Source organism: Physella acuta, unplaced genomic scaffold (assembly GCF_028476545.2).
Source record: "Physella acuta isolate Inbredline_101_S28 unplaced genomic scaffold, ASM2847654v3 ptg002078l, whole genome shotgun sequence".
Classification (NCBI taxonomy): Eukaryota; Metazoa; Mollusca; class Gastropoda; family Physidae; genus Physella; species Physella acuta.
Genome location: NW_026733580.1, coordinates 215,951 through 230,926, shown reverse-complemented (window position 1 = coordinate 230,926; position 14,976 = coordinate 215,951). Strand labels below are relative to the sequence as shown.

The 14,976-nt window shown below is 37.5% G+C and overlaps 1 protein-coding gene across 1 annotated transcript; it reads right to left on the bottom strand.

Annotated features, from left to right (window-relative positions):
• Positions 1-491: 491 nt before the first annotated feature.
• LOC131932049 (D(3) dopamine receptor-like) lies at positions 492-14,740 on the bottom strand. Its single transcript, XM_059288912.1, has 2 exons — positions 14,613-14,740; positions 492-1,944 (listed from the first exon to the last, which is right to left on the bottom strand). Exons 1-2 carry the CDS (start codon positions 14,634-14,636, stop codon positions 598-600), a joined length of 1,371 nt encoding a protein of 456 aa, XP_059144895.1. The 5' UTR covers positions 14,637-14,740; the 3' UTR covers positions 492-597.
• Positions 14,741-14,976: the final 236 nt, after the last annotated feature.

Sequence of the window (14,976 nt, the reverse complement as noted above, 5' to 3'; positions counted from 1 at the left end):
GAGTCGTTTCTTGGCCAAGTGGCTTAGTGGCGAGTCATCTTTTGGCCTAATAGCGAGTCATTTTTTGTTAAAGTGGCGAGTTATTTCTTGTTCAATTGGCGTCATTTCCTTGCAAGTCATTCCTTGCTCAAGTGGAGGGTCATTTCTTTGCCAAATTGTGAGTCATTTCTTTGCGAGTCATTTTTTCACCAAGTTTCGAGTCATTTTCTCGGCTAAGTGGCACGTCAGTCGTTTCCAATTTATCTGTCACGGAAGGCGTCATTTCCTTGTCAAACTCATGTCATGTCCTTACAGTATGCAATGTTAGGCCTGTACTGTCGTGATCACGTGGCCTGTCATGTCGTGATCACGTGGCCTGTCATGTCGTGATCACGTGGCCTGTCATGTCGTGATCACATGGCTTGTCATGTCGTGATCACGTGGCCTGTCATGTCGTGATCACGTGGCCTGTCATGTCGTGATCACATGGCTTGTCATGTCGTGATCACGTGGCCTGTCATGTCGTGATCACATGGCTTGTCATGTCGTGATCACGTGGCCTGTCATGTCCTGACCATGTGGCCGTCATTTTCTAGCCGCACGGCCGCACCACGCTAGTCAGTCACTGGGCAGAAATTCCTTCTTGGTGCTCCGGTCTGAATCCACCTTCTGGGGCGGGTGGCGCCTTCTGGGGAAACAGCAGAACACTCGCTGCACCGTCTTGGTCACCTGTCGCCGGAAGTGGATGTTGAAAAAGCTGTAGATGATCGGGTTGATGGCGTTGTTGATGAACATGCAGTTGGAGAAGATCTTGATGAAAATCTGCGTCGCGGCCGACTGGTTTTTATCGAAGTCTTTGACGGTGCTGCGCACAACCATGACGGCAGTGGACGGCAGGTAGCTCAGCACGAACGCCACCGTCACGGCGAATAAGACGACCGTGGTGCGAGTGACCTTGAGGCGCGAGGCGTACCTGGCCAGGGATTGAAGCTTGCTGCGGCGGTCGACGGATGTCTGCGTGGTGACGGATTTGCCGCTGGATTTCTGGAGCTCCATCATGGAGATGTTGTTGCCGTGGTGGCTGACGGCGTTGTTGAGGGACTCGTCCTCGCTCATGCTGGGGAGGTACTTAATGCGGATCCGTTTTTTGGAGTCCGTGTCTTTCTCCCTGGGGATCTGCTCCCCGTTGACGAGCCTCCGCCGGCATCGAATCTCTAGCCAGATGCGGATGTACAGACCAATCAACACGACAAGCGTGATCAAAAACAGAGCGCCGAGCACGAAATAGTAAACAAGTTGAAACGTCGACGACTTGTACGTTTCCGAGATCGAACAGTCGAACCCGTACACCCCCGGGATGGGGGTGTGGTTCCGGTCAATGCCGAACAGAAAAAAAGCGCTGACCGACATCGCCGCAGCCAGCACCACAGCAAGACCGCACTGCACTCGAATACGAGACAAATTCACCATCATCAGCGGCCGGCAGATTTTGAAATACCGGTCGAACGCGATCTCCACAAGTACAATAGCTGAACCGTAGACGTTGAAGACTTCACACCCGCGTAGAATTTTACACCCGGCTACGCTGTAAAACGTGTAAGGGTTGTTGAGATCGTAGATCTCCGTCGGCATGCCGATAGCGCAGGCAATCAGATCAAAGACGGCCATGGTCAGGATGAAGTAGTTAGACGAGGTTTTCTTGAAGCGGCTGCTGTATACGTAAACCACCAAGCTGTTGCCGACCACGCCCAGAAACATGAGCAGGCAGACGAAGATCATGGCGGGAATGTTGTAGAGCGCGCGCTCCTGGCTCAGCTCGTACAGGATCGCGTGCAGCTCATCCGTCGTGTTGTAGGGGGGCAGGGCGGAAGTGCTGGTCACCAGGTCAGAGGTCACGCTCGTGTAGTTTGACGCGGTCAGTGTGACTGACCGGTTCTCGTTCATGGTGAAGAGTATCTCAACAACCTGCAAAGGCACGAATAGAAATAAATTACATTAAAGTATTAAAAGATGTAGTAATCGATAAGATTAATTATGATTGACTATTCAGGGTTCTGATACACAGAGTTTCCAGGCATCTCTTCGGAAGAAAGTCTACCGCCCCCCCCCCCCCCCCCCCCCGCACGAGATGGAATTTATATAGTAAACATACACTTTTACTAGTGCCCCCCCCCCCCCCCCCGCCCTCCATCCCCGGTAAAAAAAAGTCTGGAAGAAATACTGCTGATACATGTAGCGTATCGATATATATAAATCGCTACGTCGCCCAACCATGAGGGACACCACACGCACGCCGACTCTCTAACTCTCCTCCCGCCCCCTCCCTCGCTCTCCAGGCATGCGCAACAGTGAGTACCCACCCACCCCATTTAGACAACTGTCTTCCAGGAAGTTTCACCCATCACTAAATATCGGCGTATGCTACGCCACGGGTAGGCTCGTAACAAATAAATCAGTTTGTGAAAGAATTACAAATGCAATTGGTTCAATTGAGAACCCGAGTATCATGAAAGCGACGAAAGTCAGGTGGTATGGGCACAAGACACTGGACACGTGCCAGCTGCCCATCGAAAACAATCGTGTTGGGTACGGTCAAAGAAGGGAGGAGACGATAAGGCAATAACGGCAATGAATGGAGGACGTAATGTGGAATGGACTGAACTGTCAGTTGCAGAATTTCTAAAAGAATCAGAAGAACAACAAAGATGGAAAAAAATGATTAAAAGTGGTACCCCAACGAACCTTTCCAAGGCGTACTGACTAGGAATGTGATATGGTGCATGAATATAAACCGGGTGGAAAGGGGGGTGTGCAGTAGCGTAGCGAGGGGGGGCGGGGGGGACATATGTCCCCGGGCGCCGACCTTAGGGGGGCGCCAAATTGAAAGTTTGGAGGGGGGGGGGGTGCAAATGAAAAGTTCGAGGGGGGGGGGGGGTGCAAATGAAAAGTTCGAGGGGGGGTGCAAATCGAAAATTTGCTCCCAAGGGGGCGCCAAATTGAAAGTATGTCCCCGGGCGCCGGGAAGGGTCGCTACGCCTCTGGGGGTGTGTGATGATCGATTGAATGAACTGCAAAGAAAACAAAAACAGTTGAACAGTTTTTTTAAATATGGAATCTATATAAGTATATAGGATTAGATGTCATGAATTCCAGCTGAACATGTTTTAATTGACCACTTTCGTCATTAAATATTCTCTAAATTTAAAACAAGTTTCGTAGGTGATTTTTGTGTTTAGATATATTACGACTAGACCTCGGTAGGTCATACAACTATATACCAAAACCCGAAAGTTTGAAGTTCAAATCCAGTATTCGGTTCTATAGGACGTCCCTGAGTTCACCCTGATCTGATGTTACGTAATCACTTACAGAAACAGATGAACTCTACTTTATCTGCAGTGTTGATCGTCAGGTTAGAATTGGAAGCTGCTGCTACACATTACAATGTCTAAAATTAATTTTATTTTAACAAAATAATACATTTTTACATTTTGAAATAATACGGTTTTGTTTGTTTTCAAACTTAAAGACAAAGCCATTAGCACTCCAATCAACATTAAACTCTAATTCCTAAAGCCAAACTAGGCTTAAATTTTAGCCCAGAACACGCCTCAACAGAAATAACTGAATCATTCATTTTTAAAAATTAATGCAAGTTTTAGATAGACCTTTTCTGGCACATTTATAACGTCAACTCAAACGTGTACTCAACTAGAAATAACCACCATTAAGAAATCTGACATAACAGTGTTGTTTGCGAAGTTGATTCCTTACTAAATTTGATATATTTGGTGAGTTCACGGGAACCTAATCAAACATTCGTCTCACTTTCAATTCCCGCATGTTATACAAACAAAGATTTTTTTAAAATGTTGTTTCCCTTTATAGTTAAAAAACACAGATTTCGTTTTTCTCATGATTAAACCTAAGGTTTATTTTTTTTTACTTGATGTGGGTGGGGAGGGGTATGGGGAGGGGTAATCTAGGTGTGATAACACGCATCTAAAAAAAAATACAAAGGAGGGTGGGTGGTGGTGGTCGTTGATTTTGCAACGATATTGTTACGAGACTGAGTTAGCTTGCAAAATGTAATTCTACCTTTGTCTCGACAAACAGCCACAACAACAAAGTATGCAGGCAATGTTTCTATGTACACAATCAGAGGATTAATTAAGTAAACTCATTAAAAAAATAATTTAAATTTAAAGCTTTGGTTTTATATTGAAAACCTACTATCGAAATGAAATTAAAATCGAAACAAAAAAAAAAGATAACAAACACATAATCTCTGGTTGTAATTGTCTATCTTGTGTTATATATATATACAACGCACAGTGCGAATTTAATTATTAAATTTCCGTTGTATTCTTAAATTCGATTACCGCTGCAAACAAGATTTTGTATGTAAACTCATTAAAAAATAATTTAAATTTAAAGCTTTGGTTTTATATTGAAAAGCTACTATCGACATGAAATTAAAATCGAAACAAAAAAAAGAGAACACACACATATTCCCTGGTTGTAATTATATATACAACGCACAGTGCGAATTTAATTATTAAATTTCCGTTGTGTTCTTAAATTCGATTACCGCTGCCAACAAGATTTTGTGTGTTTAAAATACGTGTTTAGGGCGCTCACCTTTCAATAGATTCGTGTCTTTGATGGAGCCGTTTTCACCGGAAAGTAAACAAAGACGATTTTTAATGAAAACGGATTTTTTTCGATTAAATGGTTGAATAGAAAAAAAAATGTGGTAAGGGTTTTAAAGGTACAGGGATAGGGCGTTAAACTTTGACGTGGGTGGTGAATTGATGACGTCAAACAACAGCCATTGGGACAAAGAAATTCTTCTCAAATGACAAACATTAACACGGCTCGTTTTCGTGTTGTTGTCGGCGTTTTTGTTTACGTACAATAGATGGATTTCATTGGTTAAATATATCAGACACAAGGGAGGCGATGCATGAGAAAAAAATTTGATCCATAGCTTCGTAATTAAATCAGTTAGGAGACAGTGCAGTGGCGTCATTAGGTCGTGTGACACCCAGTGTGGTTTATCATGTTGTCATTACGTTTTCGCTATAGACTCTGTATAAGATGTACTAAATCTATACAAATGTGGTGTCACCCCATTTTTCGATTTTGTTACCCTGTGTCTAAAGATATAATTATCTTCTTTTTAAAAAAAATTATTAACTAATCGGAGAAAAACAGATCTTCTCATTTGAAGTTCGTATTCTTTATTTTTTTTTTTGTGTGTCACCGGCTTAGTGGCCCGCATTCGTACTGTTCCCGCCCTGGGACTTTTCAGAAAGTCTAGGAAAGAGGCGTTACTAGGTCGGCACTGTGCACAACCCACCAAGAATATATATATATATATATATATATATATATATATATATATATATATATATATATATATATATATATATATATGTATATGTATATATATATATATATATATATATATATATATATATATATATATATATATATATATATATATATATATATATACAGACATAGAGAAAGAGTTAGAGAGAGAGGAGAGAAAGAGAAAGCAAAGTTGTGGGGGGGGGGGGGAGGGGGGCAGGAGGAGTGAGAGATAGGGGTTCGTGGGTGGATCTAACATGGAATCCAAAAGGTCAAAAAAGAGTCTTGCATGCCTGAAGATGTAAACTGGTAAATGAAAGATGGGTTATCACTGGCGGCAGTTGTAAAAAAAAACATCACAAGAAAGATGGGTTATCACTTGGGATACATGTAAAAGTTCGATCATGAAAGATGTGTTACCAATGGGAAAGTTGAAGAAAATACTACAATAAAGATGGGTTACTAATGGACAGTAGGAGAAAGTATTGCAACAAATGGACATTTGAGAAATATCCCAAAAGGATGGGACAAAAAGCAGAAGATATAACTAGAAAAATGGGTTACCATTGGCGACAATTGAAAAAAAATACTACAACAAAGATGGGTTACTAATGGGCAGTTGGAGAAAATATTACAAGAAAGATGGGACAATTGAGAAATATCACAAAACGATGGCTTACTCATAGGACAAAATGCAGAACATTACAAGAAAGATGTGTCATCGCTATAGACACACGGAGAAATTCGAACAAGACATATGGGTTACTTCTGAGAAAAGCTGAAGACTGGGAAATCATAATCAAGTCGCAGAACAAGGTGTCTACTTTCTGCAATTCCTTGAATCAACGGGGGATCTACGTTCGGTTTTTCTTCGTGTTTATATTCATACGCCATGCGACATATCACATTCCTAGTCAGTACGCCTTGATAAACCTTCCATTCATGCAACCTCCTACCCCAGACCTCGCATGCTACATAGCAGTAGTCAAGCCTCCCTAGCCAACATGGGAACAATAAAACAAAGCAATACCCTCAAACATCACCAGTACACAAAGGTGATTCCGATCGAGTGGAGACTCAATCAATCATGTATTGAACATTAAATACACAAATGGAGTTTTCGTGTATGGGACATAGCCTGAGGTTTGATAAACAAATTCATAAAACCAGACAAAATCTATAAAGTCTGCAGAATATCCTGGCCGATTTATAACGTCTGATGAATGACCTGATATAATCTATAAAGTCTGATTAATGACCTCACATAATATATAAAGTCTTCTGAATGATATGATACAGTATATAAAGTTTGCTGAATGACTATATACAATTTATTTACACCCAAATGATACTAGCATGTTTTTCTTTTCTTTCTCAACGAGTAAACGATAAAAGGGGACAAATAATATTATAACAGCTAGCAATTGAACGAGTTTTAAAGAAAAAAAAAACTTTGTTTGAGAAATCAACACAAAGAGGAGAAAATGAAACGGAAACGGGAAAAAAATATGTGTATTTTTTTTTATAAAACTAAAATTTTGCATTTATATTTTAACTTTTAAAATTCCCATTTATAAAAGAAAATAAGAAAAATAAAACAAATACAAAAACATTAAAACAAGCTGTTAAATGTAGTCCTACTAAACGATTTTAAAACTTAAAAGAAGCCTCTTAATTAAAAGCGCAGGTCGCTCACGAAATCTCTAACAATTTTATCGACCAAAGCTTTTTCTAAAAAAATAATTTGTTTACTTTTTCAGTGCTTTAAAATGTTGCGTGTATAAACACTTTGCATGCATTTTTATTTCACTTGTAGATCTAGGTTTTGTATGTGATCACACGTGGTTTAATTTTTTTATTTGAATCCCTGAAAAAAGAAATAAGCAGTTTTTTTACAAGCTTATATTTTACTTGCTTCCTCGTCCAATCTGTCGTAATAGATCGAAACGGCCGAGCGAAATTTCGGGCACTTCTAACTGACAGATTCGTTGGCACGGTGATCAAGACATAAAGACAATGCAATCTGACATTAAATTTGACTTAATTGGATGCCTAATTAACTTTTTACGAATTAATTAAAATAAAGAAGAGTGGGTCTCTTCCTAAATTTAAGTAGATGTATCCTACGGATAATAAAGTAACCAACGCTTTTATTTATAGTTATTTAAATAGTAGTGTATTATAACATATTTAAAGAAAATCTTTTATTTTCTACTTTTGAGTTCATTATTACATAAAAGCTTGTTATTAAAATGATTTTTATGAATTTCTTTCTCTTATACAATCACACGGAAAAGATAATGTACCTAGACTTATAAAATGTTGACTTTCGAATGAAAGAGGTATATTTTTTTAAGCGAGCTGTCTATTTATTTCAACAACAACAACAACAAAAAATTACAAAAAAAAACAACTGAAAACAAAATTATTTTAGGATATGCTAAGTTGATCAAACAGCTTTAAAGACTTTCTTGACACAAAAAACGTCTTTTAATTTGACGGAACCGGATCTGACGCGGCCAATGTTTTTTTTTTAAATCACTGTTCTAGCAAACCGTGCCGACAGATGAGGCTTAGCATCAAACGGTACCGCCGCGAAATCTCTACAACTTCTTCTCGCTTCTAGCTAGCTGTAGTTTACCATCCATGTCTTTTGTGTTGGTGGATAGGAGAGAATCCAGAACAAATATCTTACATTGAAATGTCTCACAATACAATTTCGTTCTAATTTTCTCTTCTTCAATTGTACGCACTGTAGCTGTGCCTCCATCTGAAACACAAATAACTATACCTTGTGGGGAGACAACGCAAGCAGCACTTACCTAATGTATAACATACAAACAACTATCAACGTCCTCACACCGTTCCCCCCCCCCCCCCATACCTCTATCAGCACAATTTAAAAAAAATGTTATGCTAGTTTTTTCTCTGTGTATAACCGTATCAATTATTTACGTGAAGCTTTAAATATCAAATTAGCCTACATTGTTTAAATAAAAGAAATTCGGTTGAAATTGATCAAACATTTTGTGTAGGGTTCATTCAAACTTCATACATCATGATGTGTGCATAAGTATATGCCTAATACGGTGTGTTCTTATCGTAGGCTAAATGTCTATTTAAAACCAACTGTGACTTCATATGTTCACATACTGTTGGAAAGTGTGGTAGATAGAAGGTGATGACAGGTGGCAATGTTTCAACAGGTAAATAAATGTGTCAGCTGTTTTATAACTAGGTGGCAGTTCATATTAAACTGAAGCAGCTAGGTAAATAGGTGGGACACCTCATCAACAGGTAGATACCTGCAGTTTGATAAAAAAAAACACCAACACAAAATTAACATGGACCAAAATTATGAATTGTGTTTCTAATTAATAATAAACAACATCTCTTAACTGTAGTGTACTTACTGATACAAGTAGCCCTCACCGATAGCATATACATACAAACAACTTTAGCCATAATTGTTATCTTTCTTACACCACCCCCACCCATACCTCTCCCCACATAAGTTGAAAAAAAAGGTTATGTTATCAGTGGCATCGCTAGGTCGGGTGTCACCCGGTGCGGCACTTCGTGTTGTCACACCCCACCCACAAGAAACAAAGCATATATATATATATATATATATATATATATATATATATATATATATATATATATATATGAGTGTGTGTATATTGGCCTACATAGTACTATAATTTAAATATATGACACATATGCGTAGGCCTACATGTTTGTTTATAAGCTTTAATCACTGCAGACGTAATAGTAAGGATGTTTATCTAATAGCCTGCTATTAATATAGTTGGATGTAGCATTGTTTTCTCTATAGCTAGCACTTTCACGTCATGGTGTAACCCCCACCTCACGTTATAATTGTTGATTTGTTATTTACAGGCAAAGTAGTTTTTATTAATTACTAATTAAAATGGCAAAAAAAATCATTGTTCTTCTGAAAATTTTATGATTTTTTGCCTTGGTGTAACCCCCCCCCCCCCCCCCGCTGGATGGTGTTACCCGGTGCAGCCCGCTCCCCCCCCCCCCCGCCCCGCCCTCGCTACGCCTCTGTATGTTATGTTTATCTAAACTCGCCGCTCCCCCTAACACGAAAACCTGTATACGCCTCTGAGTAGCAGGTAAGTAACTAGGTGGAACTAGAACATCACATCAAAAGACAGATACCTGCCGTTTGATTTTTTTTTTAAAACTACAACACCAACACTAAATGAACATGGGCCAAAACTATGAATTTTGTTTCTAATTAATAAATACGCTCTCTTAACTGTAGTGTTTTTACTGATACTTCTAAAACAGAGGCAACCGTTTGAATCAAATCTACTTTATTTTTGCTAGTATTACAAAGCTAAACTTAGCCCTGATCCTAACACACTAACCTTCCCTACCTAACACAATAACAGAAAATTAATATTTGATTGTCTAAGATAAACTGTTCTTATATGAGGAAAAATTGCACTGTAAAGGTTTTCAATTATCCGCAAAATGTTCGAACTGTCAACAATATGTTCATATTGTTGGGTAAACGTTCAAATTGTGGATAAAACCATTATATTTATTACCACATATACGTCTTTTAGAGTGTTTGAATTCTCATCGAAATGTTAATATTCTTGGGAAAACGTTATAATAGTGGATAAAAGCTGTCAGATTTTCGTCCATCTATACTTGTTTTAGCCATGGCTAAAAAAAACCTCTAATCTCTCAAATCATAATATCACAGCAGCAGTTTCTGAAGCTCTATAAATGTTGATATCAGTGATGTAAAGGCTTAACTAAATCCTTAAATCCTAAGCTTAGAAGACCAACTAAACTAGTGTCCTACTCTTCTTTCAACACTAGAGGTTTTTTATGATAGTTTTCCATAAGTTTTTTTTTTTTTTTTTTTTTTTGTAAAAAAACAATAGGTACAAGTACTCAGTGATGGGATGCCTAGCTTTTAACTACCAGTTTGCACCTCGATGCAAGCTAAATCACAACTGCAAAGATACTAAATTAATACTATAATAAATGAATAATAAACGTTAAAATACGAGAACGGAAATAATTTTTCCCACATTGAAAAAGGTGCCGGTACGCCGAACCGGTGGGTACCGTCACAAAAAAAAACAACAACACTGGTTTACTATAATTAAAAAAAACAAAATTGCTGCTTACTCCCCCCCCTCCCTCCACCACCAACCCTCAAGCAATGCAATCACTCTCCACTGAACCGTCCATTACACTCAAGTGACAGTCAATTTGGCAGCAGTCGGTGAAGAGATTGCTGCTAGTTCAGTCAATGACTGTCATATAAAAAAACTGTCCACCGGCGTCCATCTTAATAGCTTTCTATCGTTCTCATCACATTTTACACATAACACCTGATATGTTGGTAGCTATATAGGTGTCGGTAGTAGTGTCTGAAGACAGCAATTAACTATATATATATATATATATATATATAAGCATATATATATATATATATATATATATATATATATATATATATATATATATATATGCTTATATACGGATTTATATACATTATATATATGTGGAACTGGAAGTTACAGTGACCGCTGTCTGCCATGATACAAAAAAAGCCCACCGTTGACAAGGTGGCCTTGACCCAAGCCCCAACAAGATTTGATTCATTGATTTCTGATGTTGTAAATCAATACGACCCTCGGCTCCAATCTCCCGTAATTAAGATTAGTCACGAGTTAACGCGCCTTCAAAGGCTACTTCAGATGCTAGATTGGATGTTCGTGAAAAACTGCAGACCCACTACCCCCCTACCCCCCCCCCCCCCCCCCCTTTCCTGATGACCTGATTGGGCGTCTGGAATAATATCCTATCAACGACTGAGTGAAAGATGTTCGATAAGCATCAATATGTCATCGCTTATTCTATTTGAGACTTGAAATTTCATATAAGAGTCATATCTGCCATTAACATTTGGAGAAAATATTATACATATACAGTAGTAGAATTGTTTACTTCAAACTGCAATATATTTTTAACAAATCTGTAATGTTTGGGTTATTGAACTCTGATTATTGGTTAGTTTTTTTTTTTTTTTGTTGTTGTTGTTTTTTGTGTTGCATTGGCCATTGTTGTAATTTAGTAGGTAATATTGTGTAGTTGTCATTATGCATATATCGTAGCTCACAAGACGTTGTGAAATAGTAGCGGTGGTCAGAGTAATTGGCGTCTGTCGTTAATTTTAGAACTTAAACGTTTGGATTTAAACGTTGGAATATAGCTAGGGGTCGGCGTGGTCGAGTCGGTAATGCTCATGGTTGCTAAACCGAAATGTCTCGAATTCGAACCCTAAGGCAGACGAGGCTCGTTAGACAATTCCAAAATCAAACAATATTTCTCATTGGCGCATAACCAGTTGACACGTATAATTAGTTGTTTTGGAGGGGATTCCTTCCAATACTAAAATTAAGAACGAAGAAGGGCATTATTAATAATGCATAAACAGGTAATCAACATGTCAACGTATCATGTTGGATTTTAATCATGTTGCATTAAACCTATAAGTATATTGAACATGCTAAATTGTGTTTTTTTTTTAATGGAATTTTTAAACAATTTTTATACACACCATTTACTAATGCGTTCTTAAAACAATGTATTGTTAGTGAGTGTTTTATAATATTTGTGTATTAAAAAAATATGAAAGGTCACCCAGCAGGGAGGTAATAAAGATAAACATTCACTCATACACTGTGGGCAAAAAAACAAAGAACAAATTGCTCTAAATAGCAAGGTAAGATAACAAGCTGCGAGAGTTACGGGAATTGAATATGGACTAATCGTAACTTCAACTGATACGTGAACGATTTACAGGACATTCTTATGAACATTCCTGACATTGCTGTAAATCATAGCGAGGTGGGGGAGGGGGAGGGTTGAGGTTAAAGGTAAGGTTTACGTTTGGTTTATGTTGGATACTTGGTTTGCTGTTTGGTTAGAGTTAAGGTCAGTACAAGATCAGGTATCCACTGAAGTACCTAGACGAATGTTGTTAGGTTAGAGTTATGGTTAGTACTAGTTGAAGTTACTGAAGTACCTAGACTTCTTTTGATTTCTTGGTTTTACATTAGGTTAGAGTTATGGTTAGTACTAGTTGAAGTTACTGTAGTACTTAGACTTCTTTTGATTATTTGGTTTTACATTAGGTTAGAGTTATGGTTAGTACTAGTTGAAGTTACTGAAGTACTTAGACTTCTTTTGATTATTTGGTTTTACATTAGGTTAGAGTTATGGTTAGTACTAGTTGAAGTTACTGAAGTACCTAGACTTCTTTTGATTTCTTGGTTTTACATTAGGTTAGAGTTATGGTTAGTACTAGTTGAAGTTACTGAAGTACTTAGACTTCTTTTGATTACATTGTTTTACATTAGGTTAGAGTTATGGTTAGTACTAGTTGAAGTTAATGAAGTACCTAGACTTCTTTTGATTACATTGTTTTACATTAGGTTAGAGTTAATGTGAGTACAAGACAAAGTTTTTACTGAGGTACCTAGACGAATATTGGGTTAGTTACGGTCATTTACGGTCATTACTAGGTCAAAGCTACTGAATGTACATAGACGAGAGCTTTTAGGTTAGAGTTAAGGTCAATTCTAGATCAAGGCTCTACTGAAGTACCTAGACTAGAGCTTTTAGGTTAGAGTTAAGGTCAGTTCTAGATCAAGGCTCTACTGAAGTGCCTAGACTAGAGCTGTTAGGTTAGAGTTAGGGTCAGTTCTAGATCAAGGTTCTACTGAAGTACCTAGACTATAGCTTTTAGGTTAGAGTTAAGCTCAGTTCTAGATCAAGATTCTAGTTACTGAAGTAATTACTGAAGTAACTTGACCTGACGAAATGACCAAGACAGATATTCTCGTTCGACTCATCTATTACTATGGACAGATTTCAAAATAGATCTGTGTCACTATTAGTTAATTACGATAGGTTAATCCATGTATCCTGGCCTGTCTCTACGTATAGCTTTCAACATTTGGTACAAACTATTAAATGGTTGCATATTTTGTGAATAGTTTGTAAGAATGAATTGATAAGATCATTTTAAGACCAAATTGTGACTGGCAGAAGCAAAGAAACATATTTTAAACGATTTCCTCAACGTTTATGTCAGTATGAAAAAAACGTATACATTTCACAAGTACAAGTTTTTACTTTCTCGTATATACGTAGTATAGAGAAAGTATTGTAATCGTGCAAAAAAAAAAATCGAGATTTTTACAAATCTCGACGTTTTACACCTCACTGATACGGAAAAACATAATTTTGCAATCTTGTCCGTATGTCTGTGTGTGTGTGTGTGTCTGTGTCTGTGTGTCTGTGTGTAAACACGATAACTTGAGTACCGTTACAGCTAGGTTGATGAAATTTCATATATAAGTATTATATCAAAATCGTAGATCCTTATCAACTTCTGAGCGATTTCCGACAACCGGAAGTGGTACTTTTTCTACTTTGAATTTTTCAAAAGCCTATAACTTGAGTACTATTTCAGATAGATAAATGAAATTTCACATGTAAGTAAAAGATCTAATTCTCTACCTTCTGTTAAATTTTGAGTAATTTCCGTTGACCGGAAGTAGTAATTTACGCTACTTCCGATTTCTCAAAAAACTAATGTAAATTTTTAAAGTACTAATAATAATGCGCACTATTATGCACATTTTGTTTCGGCGTTTGTTTGGTGCGCAATGTTTTTTTCTATGAGATTCTATTCTATTTTTAAAAGGTTAAGTAATTAAAAATCATGTCTACATTCCAAGTTATATAAGAATATTCGAGAAAGTTTAGGGGAGATCACTCCCGGTTTATTTGAAACCTGTAATTATTATCAAAATTGTAGATTAAAATAAATATTCCAATTTTTTTTTTTTTTTTTTTTGTATTGTTGGCAACATTATACTTGAAATAATTGAGTGATATCTTTTCTTAGAATTATATTGTTTATAAATGAATACAGCTGTAACAAGGGGTATAAGTAGAGAATCCTCTTTAGATCTAGCAATCCAATTGGGCGGATGAAGTAGAGTTCATAACAGAGAATATAAAGAAACAAAAGTGTTTGAGGCAACCTCTCTAACCTCTCTAACTAATTTTTAACTCGATACATACTGAAGATCTAACCATCAGAAAAAACGTTTTACGTTTTCATGTAATGGAAATAACAAAACATAAGGTAGGTGTGAGATGAACATATGGCCAAACAGCTGACCTACCTCCTCCGTCTGTCCAGCAAGCATACCGTCTAATCTTCCTTACTCGTGGTTCAGTTTCCTCACACTTGTTTTCTCAACTCCTACAGAATTGTTTCCCATGGTCCATCAACATTTTAAAAAGTTGTCACAATTTTAAAAAAAGTTAAAACGGTTGTTTACTTTTTTTTATTCCTTAATTACTATTACTTTGTGTTTAGTTCTAAATAATCTAGTTTAATTTTTAAAACATATTTTTTCGAATTTTTAAAAAATAAATAATTGAATTTACCATATGGTCGCGGAGTGGATAATCCCTGCACTAAACTCCTTAAAGGAACGAGAAACGCTTATTTCCTGGTGGAAGGGGGAAAAAATTACCCTCTCG

Excerpts from the sequence above, each read along its gene's own strand:
- LOC131932049 (XM_059288912.1), bottom strand. The coding sequence starts at position 14,636 with ATGCTTGCTGGACAGACGGAGGAG. Across the intron at positions 1,945-14,612 it reads TTGCTGGACAGACGGAGGAG|GTTGTTGAGATACTCTTCAC; the intron begins GTAGGTCAGCTG and ends GTGCCTTTGCAG.